This window comes from Callithrix jacchus, chromosome 1, assembly GCF_049354715.1.
Source record: "Callithrix jacchus isolate 240 chromosome 1, calJac240_pri, whole genome shotgun sequence".
In the NCBI taxonomy this organism is placed as follows: domain Eukaryota; kingdom Metazoa; phylum Chordata; class Mammalia; order Primates; family Cebidae; genus Callithrix; species Callithrix jacchus.
In genome coordinates this window covers 69,662,116-69,688,364 of record NC_133502.1, presented here as the reverse complement: position 1 = coordinate 69,688,364, position 26,249 = coordinate 69,662,116, and the positions used below count along the sequence as shown (strand labels likewise).

At 41.8% G+C, this 26,249-nt stretch overlaps 2 protein-coding genes across 2 annotated transcripts in view; both read right to left on the bottom strand.

Moving 5' to 3' along the window:
- Positions 1 to 728: 728 nt before the first annotated feature.
- LOC144576392 (protein associated with UVRAG as autophagy enhancer-like) lies at positions 729 to 25,975 on the bottom strand. Its single transcript, XM_078348131.1, is given in 14 exon segments — positions 729 to 3,051; positions 6,744 to 6,820; positions 8,618 to 8,929; positions 10,764 to 10,828; positions 13,926 to 14,071; positions 15,820 to 15,952; positions 16,877 to 16,937; positions 17,489 to 17,590; positions 20,903 to 21,031; positions 21,034 to 21,109; positions 21,711 to 21,767; positions 21,769 to 21,794; positions 25,442 to 25,807; positions 25,810 to 25,975. Coding segments are annotated over 12 exon segments (1,428 nt in total). The 3' UTR covers positions 729 to 3,051; positions 6,744 to 6,820; positions 8,618 to 8,828.
- Positions 729 to 26,249, bottom strand: part of LOC100408946 (rubicon like autophagy enhancer) — a 47,681-nt gene continuing 22,160 nt past the window's right edge. The window contains 14 exon segments of the mRNA XM_078348122.1: positions 729 to 2,117; positions 2,119 to 2,422; positions 2,424 to 2,531; positions 2,533 to 3,003; positions 6,744 to 6,820; positions 8,823 to 8,929; positions 10,764 to 10,828; positions 13,926 to 14,071; positions 15,820 to 15,952; positions 16,877 to 16,937; positions 17,489 to 17,590; positions 20,903 to 21,109; positions 21,711 to 21,794; positions 25,442 to 26,102. Coding sequence (XP_078204248.1) covers positions 1,431 to 2,117; positions 2,119 to 2,422; positions 2,424 to 2,531; positions 2,533 to 2,888 — 1,455 coding nt within the window. The 5' untranslated portion in view covers positions 2,889 to 3,003; positions 6,744 to 6,820; positions 8,823 to 8,929; ... (6 more) ...; positions 21,711 to 21,794; positions 25,442 to 26,102 and the 3' untranslated portion in view covers positions 729 to 1,430.

The window sequence follows — 26,249 nt, the reverse complement described above, 5'->3', positions numbered from 1 at the left end:
ACATGGGTAGCCTAGGCAGTGAATAAATACCTCAGATCTCCTCCTGCAACAAGTGTCTGTATATGTTGTGGTTATTTTTATCTTACATGTTCTTGAATGTTTGTTTTAATAAACCTCTACCTCTTCGCGCGCGCGCGCACACACACACACACACACACCTGTACTTAACTGTCAATAAGAAAAAAATTGTAAAGAAGTGTTGATTTGTATAGTTCTTGTATTAAGTGGGATTCATTGTAATGCCTCTGCATTTATTCTATTGCCTCAACTGTTACTTGAAGATGGCATAATATATAATTTATCCTGTGGTATCAGTGATAAAAATGATACCTTTCTGTAGGAGGGGTTTATCATAATATCCTGCTCCTTGAAGGCTTGCACTTCCAAAATTGTTTCCTTCTGCTGTGCCATCCATATATATATATTCCTATATATATACATAAAGGAAACTCGGTGTGACTCAAGGAAAACTCAGTGTGACTGTGGCTGTTCTCCATCTATTTTCCCTGCCTCTCTCCTGGCTATTCTGGTTGGTTTGATATTCTGGGTCTCACCAATTTCTCTTGATTTTTATGAGCATTTGGCTTTGTTTCCTGTTTTTAAATCCTATTTTATTGAAATTCTTTTTCTGTATACATTTTAAAAGGAATAGAACACTGTATTTTTAAATAAAGGTTTTTTTTCAGGCTTTTTCTCTTTTTATTTTTTAATGACCATTAAAAGACCACTTTTTTTTTGCTTTTTGTCTTTATTTTTAAAATCCTTGCCATCTACAAGGGATGCTCCTTTGTAGGGAAAAAAATACGAATCACAGAATTTTTTTCTTTTATGCCTAAAGAGTTATTGTTCCTGCTTAAAAAAAAATAACACTTCCATGAGAACCAAGGGCTTTTTTACATAGGACACGTACCGAAAAATCAGAAAACAGTAGCTAAGCCAAAAGAAGAACCTTCTGGGGATGAGGTGCCTTCCTTGTCTCCACAACAGCAGCCAGACTGGACCTCTGGACAACACAGTAAGTGTGACAATCACACTTCCTAGATCAGAACCAAGGGTAGGAGGCCAGCAGGCTCAGCCTACAAGCCCTAAGTAATCATCCACCAGGGAACCAAGAGCAAAAATGTCATTCTTGTCCACACGGGTCCCCACAATCTTTAAGTGGCTCTCATCGTTCTGCTGAATCACAATATCCTGGGGAGAGGAGGAACAGTATACAGATGCTCCTCAGTTTATGACAGGTTACATCACAATGACTCCACTGTAAGTCCAGGGGCATACTGAATGCACAGCCCTCACCCAGTTTTTTTTCTAATCATAATCACTTTATCATGGAGTAGCATACAGAAGCAAAACCAATTTTTAAGTAATGTACCACAGTTCTATAGATGGAAGTCATTTTTCTGGTCTGGTAGATGAAGCTTTGCAGGTCTTCATTTAATTTGCTTTAAGACTCGCCCTTTGGTCTCAATCGGGAGAGTAAATGCAGAAATGGCACATATAACACAGACAGATGAGAAAAGACCCAGGACCCCCAATATTGATGCACTCATAAGAACCTGGGATATAAACGGGGCCACCATTGCACCAGTGCGACACGGGGGGCCGCTGGTTCCCATCCCCAAAGTGCACATCATGGTGGGGTAGACCTCAGCTGTGTGAATGTGGATGGTGTTGAAGTTTGCAGACACCAGAGCCCTCAGCACAAAGGGGAAGCCAATCAGGCCGGCACTTGATGTGCAAATGTTAAGGAGAAGGAAGAATAAAGCCGTGCATCCCATGGTAATGGAAAGGCTCAGCTGTCTTTTCAGGAAATTGATGCCCGGGATATTTAAAGGATTCAGAGCAATTTCATTAACAATGCTGATGATTATGGTCTGATAGTCAGTGGGTGCAAACATGTGGCAGTGGCAGGGGCTCTGGCTCTCCTCTGAGTTCCCCTGAGTCACGACCACCTCAGAGTCTGACTTTGAACCGCAGACCAGGTCCTGCTCCAGCAGCTCAGCACTGCCCAAGATAACCCTGCAGTAGGCAAAGGAGATTCCAAGCCATATGACCCAGATCTGTAATGTGGTCCGTAAATATTTAGCATCCAAAAGGTCTGCAAACGTTCCTCTTTTTTTCCAGGACAGGCTCCACCAGCTTCCCCTCCGGCATGACCACGTGGTTCATCTTGGCGATGCACTCCAGAGTGGCCAGGGCAGCCAGAGTGTTCCCAGTGGAGACATTAAACTGGGCAGATTCAGGAATAAACTTGAAGGCCATGATGAGGATGATGCCTGGGATGGAGGCGACATGGATGAGCCAGCGCCACCCGATGGTGGGGATGATTACAGAGGCCAGGCCAATGATGAGCAGAGAGCCCATGAGCCAGAACATCTGAGACAAGGGTAATATATAGCCTTGGTATTTTGTGGGCAAAAATCGTCTTTATGATTAACCCTTGTGAGTGGCCGGACATGCCACAACCCAGCATCGTCTGCAGGAAGACAAACCAGATGTATGAAGAAGCAAATGAGGTCAGCATGGAGACACAGGAATGAGATGAGCAGAATCTTCCAGCAGCTGTATCTGTCAGCCAGGAGGCCAAAGAGGATACTGAAGACCATGTAGTCAAAAAACACCACCGTGGTTACTAATGCCACCTGCCAATTCTCCAGTTGCCACTCACAGCGGATGATGGGAGACACAATAGCTATCAACATGATCTCCATGGCCTCAACCACCTTAGTTTTCAAAGGAGGAAGCAGGAGTAGTGGTGTGGTCTCACAGACATTACCACTGCTGTGAAAACCTCTGGGTGAAGCTGTCATTATTCTGTCCTCAAAATTGCATATACACATGTCTTCGTCCATTTGTGCTGCTATCACAATATGCCCGATACCAGGCATTTTATGTGGAATCTAAATTTATTTTCTCACAGTTCTGCAGGCTGGGAGCTGAGATCAAAGTGCCAGGAGGTTCCGCTGCCCAGAGAGGGATGTTCCCTCCGCAACAGAGGAGCGACTGTGGTCACAGGAGAGAAACACAAAGAAGCTGTTTTTTCTTTGTTTTCTGAAAGAAAAATATATAAACAGATCTTCTACATTTATATTTTTAATTTTCCATTCAATCCACTTTTCGATATTGCCTTGCCTTTGAGCTCTTGCTACAGTCACCTTTGCTACTGCTTTAAGAGAGAATTTCCAGGTATTGACAAAGAATAGGACTGTTTTATTAAAAGCTTTATTTAACTTGAAAGTGGCTGTGGAAATTCTGTTAATACCACTTATCTGAGGAGTGCTGATACCTTGCTGACTCATGCCACTGGGCCCCACCACAGGCCTGGAGGGCAAAAGCTTGAAGGTCTCACCTCAGCTCACTGTACCCCAGAACTTCTGCTGCCCAGCCCCATTTCTATTTTATTCCATTTCTAAAGGGTAGTCAAAGCTGGCTTTAGTCCCCTGCACTGCTTCCAGAGTTCACCGGAGCTCTCCTGCATGGAGGTAATCACCATGACAGGCAATAGATCTCTACAACTTATTCCTCGCATCTAACTGGAATTTTGTGTTCTTTAACTAGCATCTCTCCAATCCTCTAACCCCCAGTCTCTTTTTCTACTCTCTTTTTCTATTTGTTCAACTTTTTGAGATTGTGTGGTATTTGTCTTTCTGTGCCTGACTTATTTTACTTAACGTTATGTCCTCCAGGTTCATCTGTGTTGTCTAAAGTGACCAGAATGATCTTTTTTAATAGTAGCCATCCTTACAGTTGTGAGGTAATATCTTTTTAATCAACAATAATGTATTGTACACCTAAAACTGTTAAGAGGACAGATATCATGTTAAGTGTTCTTACCACAACAAAAACGGAAAATAGAGGATGGGTCTGATGTTAAGTGCCCTTACCACAAATATATATATATATTTCGGAGAAAAATGACATGTAAATGAGCCCTTGCATGGAATTCTAAGCATCTTCAGGTGTTTTCTCTGCATTCTTTGCAGTGCTAAGAGAGTGCCTTTCACATACAGATGCTCAGTAGGCATTGGCTTCCACCCCTTTCTTTCCTTTTTTTTTTTTTTTTTGATGTTTAACACCTTTTCTTTTTTATTGCATTTTAGGTTTGGGGGTACATAAGCCCTCCATGTGAATTACTCATGCCTGCTGGAGGCTGCAGTTAAGCACAAATCTCCATCTAAAGAAACATTCAGGGAGAAAGAGTGGGTATATTAGAAAGAACAAGGGTTCAAGTCACATGGATCTTGATGAAAATCTTGACTTTGTCATACACCTGCTAGGTGACCTTGGCAAATAACCTCTCGGAGCCTCATCTTTTTTAAAAATTCAGGAAAATTGAGAATTGTTGTAAAGATTAGAGGAGATAACATATGTGAAGCCTCTTATATTAAATCAGTGTCCTGTCTGCTTCCTTCTTTTTGGTCTGGGGATGATAAAGTGATTTAGGTCTTCATGGTGCCACTTCCTGTGTCTCTAGATTGGGCACAATATCATTCAGTGTTCTGTGAATATCATCCAGATTGCACGTGCCTTTGCACAAGGTTTGCAGGGAGCTGATAACTAATTCCAAGGACAAACTAAAAGGGACCAAGGAATATTTGGTGATATGTTCCATGCCATTAATTCCTGCCTTTGCAATTTCAGCAGATCGGGTGACAGCTTCATACTAGTGAAAAATCCCACTGCTATAATATACCTGCAAATTTGTCATCAATTTTTTTTGAGATGGAGTTTTGCTGTTGTTGCTCAGGCTGGAGTGCAATGGCAGGATCTTGGCTCATTGCAACCTCCACCTCCCGGGTTCAAGCAATTCTCCTACCTCAGCCTCCATGTCATCAGATTCAATCCTTGTGTCCAGTACCTAAATGCCCATGAAATATGTAAACCAAAACAGCCCAGACAGCTACAACCGGGGAGGATATTAGTACAGTATAAAAACTAAGCAAATAATGAGTGATGGTGGATAATAAGCTACCTACACATTGCTCTGTCTCCTGCTCATGTTCCAGTTTGGTAGGGAAAAAAGTACTTAACCTATGCAGTAGGTGTCACTAGTTAATTGAAGTGTCTCCACTCACTGAGGTATAATCATGTTTTTTTTCCCCCTATGAAATCCTCCAGACTATACTTTTGAAATCCCTTTCTCCCCAATGAGTTTCAGACACGCTTAACAGCACTGAGGGAAGTAGAAAACTCCCTGTTTAAAGTTTCCTTTCTTGTTAGAGAATAAGTGTTAATAACTTTATTAAGCCTTATCCTGTGTAGCTGTTAGACATACCATGCTTACAGGCATGTGGTACGTTCTATGTTCTTGTACTTTAACCAGGATATCTGTGCTGGATGTACTCACAGGCATGTCCAGGCTCCCCATTGCTTTTACCTGAATAGAAAAGTTTTAAGTTGTGAACCAATCAGGTTTTAGTTTGGATTGTGAGGTCTGGCTCCAGCCAACAGAGATCAAACACAGCAGTAAGAACAACCCCAAATGCATAAGGACAAATATGTCTCCTTTCCTTTGTTCCTTGTACTCTTGTGGCAAAATGGCTAGTGAGAGCAGCCCAGAAAGTAAAACTTCCTTTGCTAAAAGATCTTTTGCCTCAGTGCTAATTTTTCTTTGCGGCACTTAGCATTTATTTTCAACAGCATCTTAACCCAAATTCCATAACTTTGTACTCACTTGCAGTTTTTAAGTCTCCTTTAGCTTCTTAAGGCATTTGTAAAATACCCCTCTTAAGTGCTCTCTAAATCCTGTCTTTCCCCTGCCCAAAGCTCAGACAGAGGCTGGGATTCTCTTGGAGACAGCGAAAGGAAGGACATCTGGTTAGTTTTCAGCCTGCCCTCTGCTTCCAGCTTCCCCAGACCATGTGACCAAGGGATGGGAAGGGACAGAGAGGAGGCTGGAAGTCTGTGGAACCTGATCCTTTTTTCATGGTTCCTACTGCTTCCCTAAGCAGGCTGACCTTTGGTTTCTTTTAAGGGCTATAGCACTTAAAGCAGGCACCGTTTTAGCTGTGTAGTTTGAAAAAGTTGTGTGCACTACAAAGAAAACCTACTTTTGTTGTTACTTTTGGACCCAGGAGAAATGGGAGTCCTTTTCAGAGAGCATGGGAGATACATGAGTCCTTTGCAGTCCTCTTGTCTGCCTCTGAGTGTGAAATGAGAGTGTGAAGCACTCTGGGAGGTGGCCAGGCACACAGCTAGGCACAGTGCAGAGCAGAGCTGCTGTCCTGGTGGTGTGGCCCCACTAGGGGCCATGTCTGAAAGAATTAATCACATTTCATATGCAAGCCTGCTTCCTGTTTGACTGTGCTGTTGTTTTTAATGAGAGCATCACCAACAATGCTTTAACCTGATAGCCCTGCCTAATTGTGTTCTATGTAATAATGCGTGGGCTCGAGGAGGAGGCAGGGTTGGGGGAGAAGGAGGGGAAATGGATGTGTGAATTAGGGAAAGGTGTCTCTTCCTTTGGAGCATGGATGGGTTCAAAGCCCTCCTCATACTACTATTTGGCTGGACACTACCAGTTATGCATCTAAATTGTGTGTGTGTGTGTGTGTGTGTGTGTGTCACCAGGGCTGAGCTGCACCTCCTTCTTTCTGTGGTAGCATGTTACTCAGAACCTTGGATAACCCCAGCACTCCTAAAAACACAATACACGTATATTATAAGAAACTTATCCTGATGATTGGTGAGAGGGTGATGATTTAAACCATCTCATTTCCCATTAACCACTGAGTCCAGCTCACCTTTGCTGAAGAGGGTTCTTGACTCTTGCTTTGTAGCAGGAACTCCTAAGTTCATCAAGCCTTTCAAGAGTTTCAGGCTGAAAGTCAAGATTTCTCAGGTTAGACCCAATGTTAAAATTTTAACTGGGCAAATTCTCATTAGAGACAAGGGGGCAAAGACTCTGCCAATGGAATCTAATGTCTTTTAATGTTGACTTCAATCCAGTAAAGCCCTTGTTAAGCCATTGAACTATAAACTTGGGCCTCAGGGAGGCAGTGCACACTCTGAAATTAGAGGTCAGGAGATTTAGATTTGATTTCCAGCCCTCTGCCAGTCAGTCAGCCACTCACATTCAAGTGGCAAGCCTTAGGTGAGTCACTTTCTGTCTCTGTTTCTCGATTTTTGCACAGGAATTTCTGTGGGCCTTAAGGCCCACTGGGAAATGATCCCTTTTTCAGCTCAGTGACTGGTTTGTTGAGTATACTTGTCAATCTGGACTTTAATACACCTATGATTTTGGATTACCTCTATTACCTCTGCTAGAAATTAACACAGAAAATTCACAGTTGATTGACAAGAATGAGAATCAGTTCTAAAGAATGAAAATGTAACCGAATCCTTTATTTTTTTTATTTTTATTTTTATTTTTTTTTTTGAGACGGAGTTTCGCTCTTGTTACCCAGGCTGGAGTGCAATGGCGCGATCTCGGCTCACCGCAACCTCTGTCCCCTGGGTTCAGGCAATTCTCCTGCCTCAGCCTCCTGAGTAGCTGGGATTACAGGCACACGCCACCATGCCCAGCTAATTTTTTGTAGTTTTTAGTAGAGACGGGGTTTTACCGTGTTGACCAGGATGGTCTCGATCTGCCGACCTCGTGATCCACCCGCCTCGGCCTCCCAAAGTGCTGGGACTACAGGCTTGAGCCACCGCACCCGGCCACCGAATCCTTTATTACTAAAAGAATGCTCAACTCAAGTGGACACCGATCACTCATTCTAACTTCATCAGCTATAGCACCTAGAGACAACTTTTTCAAAATAAGTTGAGAAATCCTGCTCTAAAACACAATTGTTCTCATTTTATGAAAAGTCAGTGTCAGGGGTGGGGTGGAAGGGAAATATTCTAGAACAGAGATGTCCAGGATAACTTTCCATAAAAATAAAAATGTTCTATATCTGTGCTGTCCAATATAGTAGCCATGAGTTACATGTGGCTACTAAGTACTTGAAATGTAGGTAGTGTGACTGAGGAACTCTAGATTCTTAATTTCAATTTAATTTTAAATAGCCACATGGGCTAGTGGCTACCACACTGTATAGTGCAGTTCTAGAATAAAGCTAACTAAAGAGAAATGATAACTAAATGCAATGTATGAAACTTGATTGCAACCAGGATGGAAAAAATAGCCATAAACGAAACCTTAAGAACAACAAGGACTAGGAAGTAAATAATATAGAGTATTTCTTCTAATTGTTCTGGTGTTTATTATCCTTATTTTTGGGAAATACTAAACTAGTAAAGGCGAAAACCTCATGTTCAGTGAGTGGAAATTGAAGGCGACTAAAGAAAACCTGACAACTAAATTCAACATGGAATTCTGAGTTGGATTCTGAAATAGGCTTTATTCAGATTTCATCAGGTTCTCAACAACATCCTTTGCTAATTTCTCAGATTTAATAATTATACTATGATTATGTAAGATGGTAGCTGTAGAGGAAGCTGGGTGAAGGGTATACAGGAATTCTCTCTACTATTTTTGCAGCTCTTCTGTGAGTCTAAAAATTATTTCAAAGCTGAAAGATAAAAAAAAAAAAACTTCCTTTAACTTTTAAGATAATTAACAGGAAAAGCCCAAAATTATTTCTATGCTGCCTATAATCTGTGCTCCACCTACCTCTGAGGCATGTTTTCTCCTCCTATTCTTACTCTCTGGTCTTGCAGGATTCCTTTTACTTGCCACAGGCCCTTTGCACATGACGAGCACCCCTACTTCTGTAGGCAATCACTTTACTCCCAGCTTTCAAGCTCAAAGCTCTCTCGCCGTAAATCCCATTGCACTCTTGACTCTTTCATTGCCTACGTCACTTTTTGTTACATACATTTACTCAGCTGATGACTGTGTCTTCCTTAAAAGATGATAAGCAAGCTCCCTGGGGGGAAGGCCACTGTACAAAAGTGAAGGCACACATCTCCACACCTGAATAAGCTTAGGGAAAAAACGCAAAAGTTGGTAGATATAGTCATATGACATAGTTTCTGACTCAGGCATTCAATATTAATGGAAGCAGCAGGATACAGTGGTTAACCAAAGAGACACATTCCCCGCTAGACATGCTGGGAAAATGAGTCATTCAATGAAAAGCAGCAACAATGGTGATGCCCATCAGAGATTATCATCCAGTGTGGGAGAGGAAGCCCCGATGGATTCCTGCTTGCTATTTTTATCTCTTGAAGCAGGAGTTCCTCATAGTCTTTTTCCTTCAAAAACTGACTGTCAAAGGCCAAGGGAACTCTTTCCACAAAGCTCCTCTTTCCAGCCTTTTGCAGATCAGACCTACAGATACCATCAGAGCAGAACAAGTGGTTCCCAGTCTCAAGGGGGAAACTTGCATTCCTGATTGAAGAAAGCCTGACCTTTTTGTTTTGGAGACAGAGTCTCACTTTGCCGCCCAGGCTGGAGTATATAGCATGATCTTGGCTCACTGCAACCTCCACCTCCAGGGTTCAAGGAATTCTGTCGCAGCCTCCCAAGTAGCTGGGATTTCAGGTGCCTGCCACCATGCCTGGCTAATTTTTTGTATTTTTAGTAGAGATGGGGTTTCAACATACTGGCCAGACTGGTCTCAAACTCCTGACGTCAGGTGATCTGCCCACCTCAGCCTCCCAAAGTGCTGAGATTCCAGGCAGAAACCACCATGTCTGGCCCAGGAAAACCTGATCTTCTAGGCCTCAGTTGGCCCAGGAATGATCCACTCAGATCACTGCCTCAAATCTCTCACAGAAGTTTGGCTATCTCCTTGCTAAGCCAGTCCTTTACTCAACAAATATTTTTCAAGGACCAACTACATGCCAGACATCTTCTAGAAGCTGGAACTAAAGAAATAGAGCAGACAATACATCTGCCCTCACAGAACTTACCATCTGTGTGTTGAACACATATTAGTAAAATATGAGAGTATTTTAGAAAAAGTGTGCCAAGAACAAAAAATAAGAATGAACTAAGAAAATATTGTACAAGAAAATAAAGAAAAAAACATAAGGATAGGTAATTATAAAGTGTACATGGGATTGTTTGTGGCCAGCAGTGTGGCAAGGCATGCATTTTTGATAGGGCAGCAAGGGAAGACCTCGTGACTTTGGAGTGAAAATGTGAAAGAAGCAAAGGAATTAGCCATGGGGGTGTCAGCAGGGAGGGCATTTGTGCGACAGAAAATGACAAACGCAAATGCCTGTGTCAGAATTGAGTCTGGCATTTTCAAGGGGCAGGAAAAGGCCACGTGGCTAGAGCTGATGCCCAACAGGGAGAAAACTAGGAGGCTGGTCCTGGTCTCATTCCTGATTGGTCACACATCCTTATCAGTCATGATGGCCTACTCATGAAAAAGAGGGCTTCTGTGAAGCTTTTTTTTTTCTTCATTCCCAGGATGGAGTCTCACTCTGTAGCCCAGGGTGGAGTGTAGTGGCACAATCTCAGTTCACTGCAACCTCCGCCTCCCAGGTTCAAGCAATTCTCCTGCCTCAGCCTCCTGAGTAGCTGGGATTACAGGCACACACCACTACACCTGCTTAGTTTTGTATATTTAATAGAGACGGGGTTTCACCACGTTGGTCAGGCTGGTTTTCAACTCCTGACCTCGTGATCTGCCTGCCTGCCTCAGCCTCCCAAAGTGTTGGGAACACAGGGATGAGCCACCATGTCCTGCCTGTGATGCTCTTAAAACAACTTCTCATCAAAGGCACAAAAGTAATGCACTGCCCTACTTCACTATTCTGGATTTTGTCATCACATAATAAGCAGGTGATCCATTATCCATACTTACTAGGCTCTACTGGAGTTCCACAGCCGGCACAGAAAAAATTCTGGGCTGTCACCACAAGGTCCCTCCTGAATACAAAAAAATGAAACTAGTCACGTTTCAGAGAAGGCTGATGGAACATTTTTTCACTAATTGGAAAAGAAACTGCCATTGTGATATTTTTCTCAACTAAGGGCGTTAATTTTGTCACTTTTCATTTGGGAAAGAAATAGATTTATTCAATACAATTTTCTAGTTGAAATCTCTGGGTCTTTTAAAGCTGTGACTAACTTTTTTTTCCCTGAGATAGGGTCTTGCTCTGTCACACAAGCTGCAGTGCACTGTTATGATCTTAGCTCACTACTGCCTCCAACTCCTTGGCTCGGCTCAAGCAATCCTCAGTCTCCTGTGTAGGTAGCTAGGACTACATGTGCACATCACCATACCCAGCTTTTTAGGCTTTTTTTCTTGCTCTGTTGCCCAGGTTGGAGTGCAGTGGCGCAATTTCAGCTCACCACAACCTCTGCCTCCCGGATTCAAGTGATTCTCCTATCTCAGCCTCCCAAGTAGCTGGGACTACAGACGTGTGCCACCATGTCTGGCTAATTTTTTTTCTTTTTTGTATTTTTTGTAGAGATGGGGTTTCCCTATATTAGCCAGGCTGGTTTTGAACTCCTGACCTTGTGATCCGCCCGCCTCAGCCTCCCAAAATGCTGGGATTACAGATGTGAGCCACTGTGCCTGGCTTTTTTTTTTTTTTTTTTTTTTTTGTAGAGACAGGGTCTGTCTATGTTGCTCACAATGGTCTCAAACTCCTGGCCTCAAGTCATCCTTGTAGCTCGGCCTCTCAAAGTGCTAGAATTAAAGTCATGAGTCACTGTGTTCAGTCTTAAAGTTAGAACTCTTTAAAAGCTTCTGCTAAAACCAAAACAGAAGTCAGTGTCACTAATAACTCCAAGAGGTTTTGTGATGTCTCAATGCCCATGCACAGGATTCCAGCTCCAGAGAGAACTAGAGACATGTTATATAAGGAAGACAGTTCAGAAAGGCTGTACACCAAAAGGTGATGCATTTGGGAAATTCACAAATGGATTTAAAGAAATTTAGATGAATAAGAGGTACTGTAAGACAAAGAAATCAAATCAAATATTTCTGGTAAGAGATATTCCATTCTATCGAGGAATTTTCTTTCTTTTTTTTGAGATGGAGTCTCACTCTGTCGCCCAGGCTGGAGTGCAGTAGTGCAATCTCAGCTCACTGCAACCTTTACCTCCCGGCTTCTAGCGGTTCTCCTGCCTCAGCCTCCCGAGTAGCTGGGACCACAGGCATGCACCAACATGCCCGACTAAGTTTTTTATTTGTAGTAAAGATGGGGTTCCGCCATGTTAGCCAGGCTGGTCTTGAACTCCTGACCTCAGGTATCTACCACATTGACCTCCCAAAGTGTTGGAATTGCAGGCATCGGCCACTGTGCCCAGGCTGAGGGATTTTTCTATTGAACTGTTTATGCCATAGTTTTACATATGACTTGGAAATACCAAGAAAGTTATAAAATTTGATTACAATTCAGGATTGGCAAAGACGGCCAAGGTAAAAATATGCCAAATCTCTGCTCAGGACCTAGGAAAACCCTAAAGAAAAGATACCCTAGGCTACGGAAAGTGACCCCTCACAATGCCTAGAGTGGGAGTTCTGACCAAGCAGCCCCAGAGACTTTCTTGGCAGTCTCTCAAAAGAAAAAAAAAAAGATATAATCTATAATGCATCTCCATGGGCACAGCCACCCTCTCTCCCTCCCTTGGGCACAGTCAACAACCCTCACCGGTCCTTTTGTAAGGCTTGGCGGTTTGCACGCCAAACTGAATACAAACCAAGAGGGATGGAAAAACTATACTTGGTTAAAATGTTTTGTGTATAATCTCTGCCTATAATCTGTCCTATACTCTCAGAACAAACTACACTTAAACTATTACTTTAAATATATAGGTTTATTTCCTTTCTTGTGTAATCTTAGTTGTTTAGTCTTTTAGAACTTTTGTTACTTCTTAGAGAACAAACATTTTAATTTACATTGTTACATTTCTTTTGTTTATTTTGAGATCTCAGTTTACTCTGTCTCCCAGGCTGGAGTGCAGTGGCATAATCTCAGCTCACTGCAACCTCTGCCTCCTGGGTTAAAGAGATTCTTGCACCTCAGCCTCCCTAGTAGCTGGGACATATAGGCCTGCACCACCATGCCTGGCTAATTTTTATATTTTTAGTAGAGAGGGGGTTCCACCATGTTGCCCAGGCTGACCTCAAACTCTTGACCTCAGGTGATCCCTGCCTCCCCAGCCTAGGCCTCCAAAAGTGCTGGGATTACAGGCATGAGCCATTGTGCCTGGCCTCTCTTACATTTTTTAACTGGAAGTGCTTTCCCTAAGACTAAATTTTCCATTTTTAGACATTTGTTCATTCATTTTATTTTTACACTGACTGTTCTGGAAGGTAAAGTGGTCCAGTCTTTTAAAATTATTGCAGGCTGGGCAAGGTGGTTTACACCTGTAATCCCAGCACTTTGGGAGGCCAAGGCAGGTGGATCACAAAGTCAGGAGTTCCAGACCAGCCTGGCCAACATGGTGAAATCCTGTCTGTACTAAAAATATAAAAATCAGCTGGGCATGGTGGCGTGTGCCTGTAATCCCAGCTACCCAGGAGGCTGAGGCAGGAGAATCACTTGAACCCAGAAGGCAGAGGTTGTGGTGAGCCAAGACCATGCCATTGCACTCCAGCCTGGGCAACAGGGAAAGAATATATCTCTAAATAAAGAAATAAAATAAAACAAAATTATTGTATATAATTTTTAAGTTTTGATATTAGCCACCTTAAAAAAGTCCGCTTTAAGTCCATTTAATATTGACTTGCTGCGTAATATTCACAATTAGCAATGCCTAGTTAAATTCTCAACTTGTCAAAACTTAGAGTCCCCAAAAGTCCATGGTAAACAAGAGGCCAAAAAAAAAAAAAAAAAAAAAAAAAAAAAAAAAAAGCTAAGCCAGAAAATACAGCCAACTTTCCTTCTCCTAAATCTAGTTTTCCTGTCTTCTTCAGCATCTATGTTATTTTCACCTACCGCCATACAGCAGGTGGGATCTGTCCCAATGTATTTCAAATGGATTAGAGGTCCCAGCAGCAGCCCATACTTACTTGAGTGGTAGATGAATATTAAATATGATTTGAAATCTAGGAGGAGCATAGTCTTCAGTCCCTCTGATCCTAGACTTAAATTTAAATTCCTGTACTATATTCATACTGGATTCAAAGTCTTTTCAGACACACTCTTCATTTATGACCTGCATAATACATAAAATGATTTAGAACAACTTAAACAAGCATATTTCAAAGAATTTAAATTAAAAGAACATCTAAATGTATTTCCAACATTAAAATTTACCATGAAAAATTAATAGTGTTTTCAACCAAACTGAAGGACACATCAAGAGCCCTCTACCTCTCTAAAGCCGTCTGCAAGAGAATTGCTTTAAACACCACCCAGATGAGGTCTTCTTAGTATTTTTAGTGCATTTATTTCCAGACTTAAGATTTACTGTAAGTAGGTCATTCTGACCTGGAGTGCATTTATGAATAGCAGAAGCCTCACTCCTCTTAGCCAACAGACTGACAGATACTATCATTATCAGTCTTCCCCAGAAACAGTGCTATGAAGATCATTCCCCTTGCTTATAAATTTTCAGTGCTTCCCCTCTCAACCACTGCATTTTCCTATTATTTAAAATCCAAACTTCTCGGTTGGGTGCAGTGGCTCACATCTGTAATCCCAGCACTTTGGAGGCCAAGGTGGGAGGATCCCTTGAAGTCAGGAGTTGGAGACCAGCCTGGCTAACATGGTGAAACCCCGTCTTACTAAAAATACAGAAGTTAGCCAGAAATTGCTTGAACCCAGGAGGCAAAGGTTACAGTAAGCCAAGCTCATGCCACTGCACTCCAGCCTGGGCAACAGAGTGAGACTCTGTCTCTATAAATAAATAAAATAAAATAAAATCCAAACTTCTTAAATTAGCTTTCTACATCCTCCACAATTTGGCCACTGTCATTCAAACCTTATTTCCATAAAGAACAACCTCTCACGCACAAACACTCACAAACAGGTATTACCCAACCACACCGAATCACTCTGCTCCAGAGCATAGCATGCCCCTCCACGTTTGCTGCAGCTACCCTTTGCCAAGAACACCCTCCCCCAACCTTTCTACCTGCCATAGTTCTGGCCAGTCCAATACTTAACTCAAGTTCTGCAATCGCCTTCCTAAGTTTCCCTGCTATTAAACACTCCCTCCTCTGCATGGTGAGGGCGTTTTCCCTACCCCGACTTTAGCCTTTGTCACAATGCTCTCTACCCCAGTGGGCTGTCACTCTGAGGGCATTGTGTTCCATGAGGGAACCAACATGTACTTTCCAATGAGGCAGCCTGGGCATGACTCCCGCTTCACGGCTTACCAGCCTTGCTGAAGGGCTGGGTCCACCACTTAAAAATAAAAATAAGGACAGCCTCTACCTAATAGGATACTTATGAGGACTAAAATGTGGACTGCTGACTGGGCACGGTGGCTCAGGCCTGTAATCCTAGCACTTTGGGAGGCCGAGGTGGGCAGATCACTTGAGGGTAAGAGTTGGAAACCAGTCTGGCAGGCATGGTAAAACCCTGTCTCTACTAAAAATATGAAAATATTAGCTGGGCATGGTGGCGGGTGCCTATAGTCCCAGCTACTCGGGAGGCTGAGGCAGAAGAATCACTTGAACCCAGGAGGCGAAGGTTGCAGTGAGCTGAGATTGTGCCACTACACTCCAGCCTTGAGTGACAGAGTGGACTCCATCTCAAAATAAAAAAAAAATCTGGACTGCTGAGCACAGTCTCTGGTACACTACAAGCATTCAATACATGCCAGTTTCCTCATTCATTTTGAGTCTCCCCTAATATCCAGTTACCATACAAGGAAACACAAATGTTTAAAGTGAACAGGGCAGGTAAAATGAGGATTTAGGAACTTTTGATTCCAGGTCAATTTCTTGTGATACTTACTATTGGGCCAGCTGCAGTCAGGGAACCTGCCAGCTGAGAATTAACTACTGACAGTATCCAGCACTTCTGGAACATGCGGTATAACTCTTTGGCTAATAGTTCAGGAGAATTGAAGTCTGGCTCATAAGTGACACTGAAAACGTAAGAGATGCAAAAACTGAAAAACTATATTCATGAGGAGTATGTTCAGAGTCTTCCTGAGGTTTTCAACTGTTCTTCTCATCCCCACAAATGCAGAAGAGGCCATGATATGAGATGATGCATCAATTACTCACCAGGTATCTTACTCAACATAGCTCTTCCATGTTCAATAAATAAAGCATCTTTTATTTATTGAGGGCACTAAGACTTGGATATGTGGTGACAGAGCACTGGCTTTAGGGTCAGAAGACCTGCATTCACGCCCTGCTTACACCCACAGCCTTCATGTCCTGAAGCACATTCTATATGAGTGTCACTTTTTATGTCTACAAAATGAGGTTTAAAAATACATAAATATATAGTCAAGCATGGTGGCTCATACCAATAATCCCAGCATTTTGAGAGGCCAAGGCAGGTGGATCACCTGAGGTCAAGAGTTCGAGACCAGCCTGGCCAACATGGTGACTAAAAATACAAAAATTAGCCCGGTGTGGTGGCAGGCACCTGTAATCCCAGCTATTGGGAAGGCTGAGGCAGGAGAATCGCTTGAACCTGGGAGGCAGAGGTTGCAGTGAGCTGAGATCAGGCCATTGCACTTCAACCTGGTTGACAAGAGCAAAACTCTGTCTCAAAAACAAAAGTTGATATATACACACATGCATATATATGATTTGCCCAGTCTAGTCTACTGAAATGAGGATTAAATGAAAATGCATATAAAAGACTTTTATATATTGTGAAACACCATAGAAACTTTGGGGGCGATTATTTCATTTCTAGGTGTAATCTCCTAGATTCATGGGAACAAATCATTGGAACTAGTTGAAGTGGGCCCAGAATGTCAGAGGCCGTGTTCACACTGCCTCAGAGGTGACAGCCCAAGAGTGTATGTGTGCCGTGCACAGAAGACAGATACCTCTTAGAGAAGCTGCAGGAACAGCTACAGGTTTCTGTGATGTCATTAAACTCTCCAAGCTCTGTGGGAAAATAAAAGAAAGAGTGGTAAGGTCTTTTAGTCTGTTTCATTTAATCGCAGTCCATTTTATAAAAAGAACACTAAAATCACTCCCTGCATCTCAGGAAGAGCCAATTATTCACCATCTCCATGCTTCAGGTTCTAAGAAATGAACAGAACAGATAATAAGAGTACAGGTAATAATGAAAGATGGGATTTCATTTGGAATTTCACTAAGATATAACCAAGAGGCCAAAGAGATATCTGACCATAATGAATATCTGCTGTTTCATTCAACTCTACAAGTGAGATGAGAGATTAGCTATCAAGACATCTGAAATAAGAACATCTTTATATCTATCTATCTATCTAAAGATGTTCTTTAGATATAGATAGATAGATAGATAGATAGATAGATAGACAGATAGATAGGTATCAGGGACATACCTGATTTTAGAAGTTTCTTTGAATGCCACTGTAATGTAGTATTGTATGTGATGCATGTCAGTATATATATATACAGACGGGACTAGGGAAGCAGCCAGTTATATTCAAATAGTTTCCAAATCTTACCTAAAATAACAAATTCATCAATGCCGCATTTGCAAATCTCTTTTGCCACATCATGGTAAGTAAATGTTTCTGTCACTGGGCTGACCTGTAACACAGCACAACCTAGACAAAGAAGAAAAGGAGGTTTTTACCAACGAGAAGAAAAAGAAAAACTGTACAACCTGCAACACCCAACTAAATAGAAACTGGGAAAGGAAGAGGGTAAACGTTTAAGTTAATTCAACATTTCAACATAAAGAATTAAAAACTTAGGGAACTAATTTTGTGTTCTTTTTGCATTCCCTATGATTAAGTGAAACAGACTGATAGTTTATGGGGGGGCTTATCATGGTATCAGCCTACCTTTAGGTATGTTTGAAAATTTCCATGATACAAAGTTTAAAAAGATGAAAGGAGGGGAAGCCATCTCAGCTTCACAGGGTGGTGAAGAGTATAGGAGACATAAACACTGTCCTGGATTAAACTACGTCCTCCCAAGACTCATGTCCACCCAGAACCTGTGGATGTGATCTTGTTTAGAAATAGAGCCTTGACAGAAGGCTCAAGGTGAGATGAAGCAATACTGGATTATTGTAAGCCATAAACCCAATAAGAACAGTGTCATAAAGAGGGAAATGTGGCTACAGAGACACAGGTACACAGAGAGAATGCCATGGGAAGACAGACTGGAGTGATGTGTCTACCAGCCAAGGAATGCTAATGATCACCAGCAACCACCAGAAGCTGGGAAAGAGGAATAGAGCAGATTCTCCCCGTCAGCCTCCAGAAGAAACCAACCCTTCCAATGACTTTGTTTCTAACTTTTGGACTCTACAACTGTGAAAAGATAAATTTCTGTTGTTTTTAAGCCACCCAGTTAGTAGGATTTCATGACGGCAGCCCTAGGAAACTAATACTAACATGTGTTTCAATCCCTAATACCATTTCTGGGGAGTTATCCTAAGCATATCATTAGAAAGAAAGAAGAAAGAAGAAGGAAGGCTTTCATCACAAAGGAGCTATTTGCAGCTCATTTAAAATATTAAAATATTGAAAGCATCTAAACGTTTAGTAATAGGAAATTGATTTTGCAAATCACATGATTAAATACTATCATTTAAAAATGTAAATCTGCCAGGGGCAGTGGCAGGCTCCTGTAGTCTCAGCTACTCAGGAGGCTGAGGTAGGAGAATCACTTGAGCCCAGGAGTTCAAGGCCAGCCTGGGCAACACAGCAAAACCTCATCTATACAAAAAATACAAAAACATTATTAGCCCAGCGTGGTGTCCCATGTCTGTAGTCTTAGCTGCTTGAAAGGCTGAGATGGGAGGATCACTTGAGCCTGGGAGGTGGAGGTTGCAGTGAGCTGAGATCACACCACTGCACTCCCACCTGGGTAACAGAGTGAGACCCTGTCTCAAAAAAAAAAAAAAGTGAAAACTGCAGCAACATGATTATTAATATTATTAGTACAATTAGTATTAATAATACTATTAACGCTGATAATAGTGTTAATAATCATACGATTAATTATATTATTTATATAATTTTTATATATAAATTTGTAAAACTGTCATTTGAATAAACATAGGAGAGAAACACAGAAAAATGAATATAGTTGTTTAGGGAAATAGTCTAGTGCATAGTTTACATAGAAGTTATGTGGGCTGGGCATAGTGGCTCATGCCTGTAATCCCAGTGCTTTGGGAGGCTGAGGCAGGCGAATCACGAGGTCAGGAGTTCAAGATCAGCCTTGTCAACATGGTGAAACCCCATCTCTACTAAAAATACAAAAAAAAATTAGCTGGGCATATTGGCAGGGGCACCTGTAATCCCAGGTACTTGGGAGGCTGAGGCAGGACAATCGCTTGAGTCCAGGAGGCGGAGGTTGCAGTGAGCCGAGACCGCACCATTGCACTCCAGCCTGGGTGACAGAGCAAGACTCCGTCTCAAAAAAAAAAGAGAAAAGTTATGTGAAAGTCTTTGCAGTAGACTGGCCTGATTTTAAGATAGAATCCATTCTAGCGGGGTCACCATGGACAATCACAACTTCCAGCTTCAGTTTCCTCATGGGTAGAATAGGGGTAATAGTGCCCATCTCTGTGTTTCTTTTGCCCATGATCAGTAACATACAATTTACATTGTGACTAAGTATAGACACAATAATATGTTTAACTGATTAAAAAAAAAAAAACTTCAGAAAGCATTGCTCACCCTCAGTGAGATGCATTCTGCTACTTTCTATCCTTGTTTTTTTTAATGTTCTCAGGACCAACCTGCAGTTTGAATAATACCAACCTATCTCATGGAAGAACATCTATTGCCACAAATGTCACAAGAGAAATACTTAATAAAAGATAAATATTTATATTTGGAGGATAGAAATATAAATTTTCATTTAACATATTCATATTTATTCATGTTTTCTTAAAGTTTCAGCTACCATCAATTTCCACCCAACCACTAAACAAATGTTTATTAAAATACCTATTTCAGACAAGGTATTATACTAAACACAAATATAAACAAGATAATCTCTCATCCATCTAAGAGATTAAAATCTTATGAAGGGCTGGGTGTGGTGGCTTGCCCCTGTTAATCCCAGCACTTTGGGAGGCTGTGGCAAGTGGATCACCTGAGGTTGGGAGTTCAAGACCAGCCTGACCAACATGGAGAAATCCCATCTCAACTAAAACTACAAAAATTAGCCAGACATGGTGGTGCATGCCTGTAATCCCAGCTACTTGGGAGGCTGAGGCAGGAGAATCGCTTGAACCTGGGAAAAGGAAGTTGCAGTGAGCTGAGATGGTGCCATTGCACTTCAATCTGAGCAACAAGAGTTAAACTCCATCTCAGCAACAACAACAACAAAAAGAAAAGTAGGATGAAGTCTAAGATTTAGAAAAAAAATAGAATTGGACAACTGAATAGAGCATAATCAATTTCGACTCAGATGGCAGAAATGGTGAGGATTACATAGATTACTCAAGACGTTTTTAGACAAAGGATTTAAAGACATAAATTAGTCCTCCTTTGTCTGCAGTTTCACTTTCCATGGTTTTAGTTACTTGCAGTTAAGTGGTCCAAAAATATTCAATGAGAAGTTCCAGAAATAAATAATTCTTAAGTTTTAAATTGTGCACCGTCCTGAGTAGGATGATGAAATCCCACACTATCTTGCCATGTCCCCTTTAGGACATGAATCACCATGTGTCCAGCATACCACACTGTACTAAATGCACTAAAATGCCCACTGGTCATTTAGTAACCCTTTTGGTTTGGTTACAGGAACAACAAAAAATGTGTAGTGTATTTAGGGTTTGGTATTATCTGAAGTTTCAGGCTTCTACTGGGAGTCTTGGATAAAGGGGATATTATAGAGGAGATATATGTGAAATACATAACATACAGCTTTCTCATATTTGCCCAACTTGCCTTCATAGCCACTGTATGAAAAAATGGAAGACCCAGATTCTTGCTTTATGTTGGTATCAAAAGTCACTTCAGAGTCAGGCTGATCACTCCCAAGTAACCCAAGGGCTGCTTCTTTACTCCAGCTCTCTGCTGTTGACTCAGAATGTTACACTTCATTTTCTCCATTGTTGATATAATCATATCTGCAACATAAAAGTGGGAATTTTCCTGCAGAAAAAGAAATCAATTAATATACAAGCATAATCAACTTTTTTCATGGAGGGCGTATTAGATTTGAAAAATCAAGAAGCTCTATTTAAGTGGAATTAAATTCATTTAACTGAGTTTTCATAGGTCACTTTATGACTTATAGCATACATTGTCCAGAAACATAGATTTGGCTTACTATAATCAACAGACAACTCAAGTTGGATTCTTTTTTTTTTCCAGAGATGGGGTTTCACCATGTTGGCCAGGATGGTCTTGATCTCCTGACCTCGTGATCTGTCCACCTCGGCCTCCCAAAGTGCTGGGATTACAGGCATGAGCCACCATGCCTGGCCCTCAAATTGGATTTCTTGTACAAAGCCCTAGGTTGGGGAAAGCCCAGTGGCAGACATCATTCATCAATCACAGAAAACTTTCCAGCTGAGCACAGGCACTGCCTTGGAACCCTTTATCTTAGTTTTTTTGGCAGTCTCTACCAATCAAATGCTGAAAGGAAACATATGTGATGTTTCATCAAATTGAAGTTTCCAGATTTAAATCAGAACAACACTATCTAAAGAATTAAGACTCTATGATTAAAAAGAAAGAAGACAGCATTCACCTTTTCTACATCAACAGGCAGCACAAATACCTCTGGTGAGAAGGAATTACAAGAAATTGGTTCTTCTACTGACTTGAACAGCACCTGCCAATAAAGCAAGTTATTAAAACTGGAGAAAAGGGAATTTAAAGATTATCTAAGAAAATAAAACAATTCTAGTGGCTTTTGAATAATGTAAAAAAATAAGCACAATTCTAGAATAAATTAAGATGACAAGAAAAGAAAGATCTTTCTGATGGCAGGCAGGTCTTGCAGACTGCTTTAGTGATGGTCATTTCTAGGAGAGGCTGTTGGAGTAACTGGGAGGTATCCTCAGAGAAGGCATGGGAGAACAACCAGAGTGGAGATGAATGAGGAAAAGAAGGTAGAAAGAGAACAGAGTCCTGGGAAATCCCAAGAGAGGCTGGGGAAGGGTGAGAAGCCACAGTCCAGAAGCAGGGCCCTAAGGATTATAAGATCACTTCTCTAACTCATTGTGATTGACCTTAAACTCCCTTTTTTTCCCCCCTTCTTTTGAGACAATATCTTGCTCTGTCACCCAGGCTAGAGTGTGGTGGTGTGATCACAGTTCACTGTGGCTTCAACCGCCGGGGCTCAAGCAATTCTTCCACCTCAGCATCCCTAGCAGCTGAGATACCTGTGCCACCATGCTGAGCTAATTTTCTAAATTTTTTTTTTTTGCAAAGATGGGGGTCTCATTAGGCTGGTCTCAAATTACTAGGTTAAAGCGATCCTTCTGCCTCAGCCTCCCAAAGTGCTAGGATTACAGGCATGAACCACTGCACTCAGGCCTAAACCTCCTGCCTAGAGAAACAAAATTCATCCAAAAAAGGTCGGCATTGCTTCTCCAAGATAGTATTCTTCCAGTCAAAACCAACAAACTGCAGAAGGTACATTCTGCTGACACATCCATTCCTGCACCCTTAGCCACTCCATTATTGGCAATGACCACCATCAAAACAAGCATTTTTTCTGTCATGTGATTCTTTCTGCAGCATTTAAAGCAAACATTTCTGGGTAAAGAGCTGAGTTGTCTCAACCTGCTAAATTAAAACAAAATGCTGCACATGGTGGTGGCACAGCTTTCAGCGTGACAGAGTTGCAAGCAGGGTCATTCAAATCCCTTGCTTCATGTTCAAGAAAGTAGCTGTTGCATGGAAAAACTTGGACTTCTTAGCTTCAAAAGCTAGGGGTTGGCAAGCTTTTTCTGTAAAGGGCTAGGTAGTATATATTGAAGGATCTGAGGGCCATGCAATATCTGCTGCAACCACTCTATTCTGCTACTGTATTGAGAAAGCATCTAAAACAAAAGGGAAATTCATTCATAAAAATAGGAAGCTGGCAGGATTTGGTACACAGGTCATAGTTTGCAGACCCTGAGTATAGAGGAAAGAGCACAGAGTTAGCCGGGCATCGTGGCAGGTGCCTGTAATCCCAAGTACTCAGGAGACTGAGACAGGAGAATCATTTCAACCGGGGCGGCAGAGGTTGCAGTGAGCCGAGATCACACCACTGCATTCCAGCCTGGGTGATTTAGAGTGAAACTCCAACTCAAAAAAAAAAAAAAAAAATAGAAAAGAAAGAAAGAAAAGAGAAAGAAAAAGAGCACAAAGAAGAATAGAACAGAGCGGATTCCCGTTCCAGCTGTCCATTCACCAGCTATGCTCTTGCATCAAAATTGTCTCAACCCTTAAATTGGGATAATTATGTATCAGGACATTAAGAAGATAAAGGAAGGTGAAAGTGCTTGTAAAAAACATGTAGTTCCCACAAAAGAAACTCTGGAATCCCTTCCTATAGCCTCAAGAAATGCTTACAGACACAGATAATCTTTCCTAAAGTATTTTCTGAAAAAAGAAAACCCTTTTGCTACCATCTGAGATGCAGCATTCATAGGAATATCCATGTCTTAGTGGCTGATGCCTGTTTTCCCTATTGCTGCCCCCACACTAGAGAAAGAACCAGATCACTCAGGGCTTCTTTTTCTTAATCTTAGAGAATGAATCCCCTTAACAAGTTTAAGAGATATTCTCAAAACATTTTGTGAGTGGTTTATAAAGGCACTGACAGGAACTCCTGGGAGTCCTTGTCTTTGAACAAAAGGGGTTGGGGTACCTGTTTTCTTTCTGAGAACATGACAAAGCTAAAGATAATTTTTAACTCTAGAACTACTTCCTATACCGTGATAGAACCAAAGTGGCTTCAGGTAGGTTTTGCTGGTCCCCAAAAATCATCTTCAGTTTATTATAACTTGTCACTATGATGGTGCTCTGTTGGGGAGAGGGCTTTCCTCTATGAGACAATCTATTAAGACTAATCTCTCACTTAGCCACTACTAAATTTGCAAGTTACTGTTAATTCTTAGAACTATCCAAGCAAGTGAGCAAAAAACTAGGAAAAAAAAAAAGAATGGCCACGCACGGTGGTTCACACCTGTAATGCCAGTACTTTGGGAGGCTAAGGCAGGTGGATCACAAGGTCAGGAGTTCAAGACTAGCCTAGCCAACATGGTGAAGCCCCGTCTCTACTAAAAATACAAAAATCAGCCTGGTGTGGTGGCGGGCACCTGTAGTCCCAGCTACTCAGGAGGCTGAGGCAGGAGAATTGCTTGAACCCGGGAGGCAGAGCTTGCAGTGAGCCGAGATTGCAGCACTGCACTCCAGTCCTGGTGACAAAGACTCCATCATTTAAAAACAAAAAAAAAAAAGCCTGTAATCCGTCTTGTCATTTTACTCAAACTTGGTCCTTTTCTGAAATTAACCATTGAAAGATTGTCTGAAATTTGTTCTTCTTAAGCTATGAATAAATGTGTTGAAGACTGTCATCATCTTTGATTGCTCACACATTTCCAAAAGAACAAATAAACCCCATATTTTAGGTAAGGGGGAAGATGAGCTCCTGCTAGTGAGAAAAAAATAGGCAGGCAGCAGGCAGACTGGTGGCTTTTTAAATTGATTTGAAAGAAAAAGCTTCATTGCCTATTTGTACTAGGGTTCTAATAGAAATGTAAATTAGTAATGACAAGTGTGACTGTAACATAAATATTTAAAAATGAAATAAACGTGCCACAGATTGTAACAATAATAGCTAACTTATTGACTCTTGAGTAGCACTTTGCATGGATTATCCAATTTTTAGGAATTTTAGGGTCTTAGGAATACGTACATTACTCCATAGCAGTGAGGGCCCTTATTTTAATAAGAAGAGATTTTGTATAGTCTTCGAGGGGAAGTGTAGTTATTGTTTTAAAATCTTACTATTTTCCCATCAGACACTGCAAAGGTAAATGTAACAAGTGAAGCGAGTTCATCACCTACTAGGTACTGGTGTGAAATGGAGCCCCGGTGACTGTCTAGAAACACCTCCAACCCACACGCTGACTTGAGAGTGCTTCCGATGCCCTCCCTTGTAGACAAGCAAATGAGCTCTAAGTTCCTGAAGGCAGACACCAGCTTAAAGATGGCACCTGACATTGATTATCAACTACGTTAAGCTAAAAAGATGAAAATTCCCTGCAGTCAAAGGAGAAAGCCAATACTTAATTTCACCTGTTATGACCACCCAGGTGGCTGGGCTGATGACAATCTTAAATGAGGTAATGCACTGGTGTCTGGTCAAAGTGGAAACAATGAACTTTTCTCCCATAGGGAAGACAATAAGGCAGGGTTTAGAGCAAGGCAAAGCAAGTGTGTGAAAAAAGAGGACTGAGGGAAGTCATCTACTAAAATTACCTTCATCAGCAGAAGATGTCAAGTGGGAAGGCTCAAAAAGATCACTGTCAATCTCAGGATATGAGGAGGTGTCCAAAATCCTAGGGCTCATAAGCAGAGACACCTGATCAGAGCATCCTGGGGGGACCACTTGTCCTTCTGTTGAGGACAGAAAGAAGTTGCTCCTCTTTTCACTCGAGCCATGGGGAGAGATGCTGCCAGTGGAGTCCGTAGTATCCTCTGACAATGTCGTCTCTGCCAGGGAGTCCCCAAGGAACAAAGGTGAAAGGCCTGAGGGAGAGGCAGCGTCCATCACAAAGTGGGTCCCACTGTTCCCCACTGCTGGCACCTGAGGTTGCAAGTCCTGCAGCTGTTTCTGCACATCTGGGGACTGATCCAGGAAGCTCTGTGCCTCATGAGCCTGACATCTAATTGGCAAGGAGGATGGTCAGTGTTCAGGAGTCTGGGCGAACCATCAGTAATGCCAGAGTGATCGCTGATCCCTTCCCAGGGGTCCACAGGAGAATCCTGCCCGACTGTAGACTGTGACACCATCTTTCCAGGTGTGGGGCTGGTGTGAATCCATTCAAAACAGATAGAGGGAGTTCCCCAATTGCTGTTGTACTACTTGATTTGGGCCCTGAACTCACCACATGGCCAGCTGGGGGTCTGGAGAGCTATTCTGCAATGAGCAAAGAATCATTCAAAATAAGTAAGAATTCTATTGTATCTTGGCTACAAATTATTTTGAGATGGCAAAACCCAAAACATTTAGAAGTCTATACTTGGCTCTACCCAAAATAGTAAAGTCCACTTGGATTTACAAGTC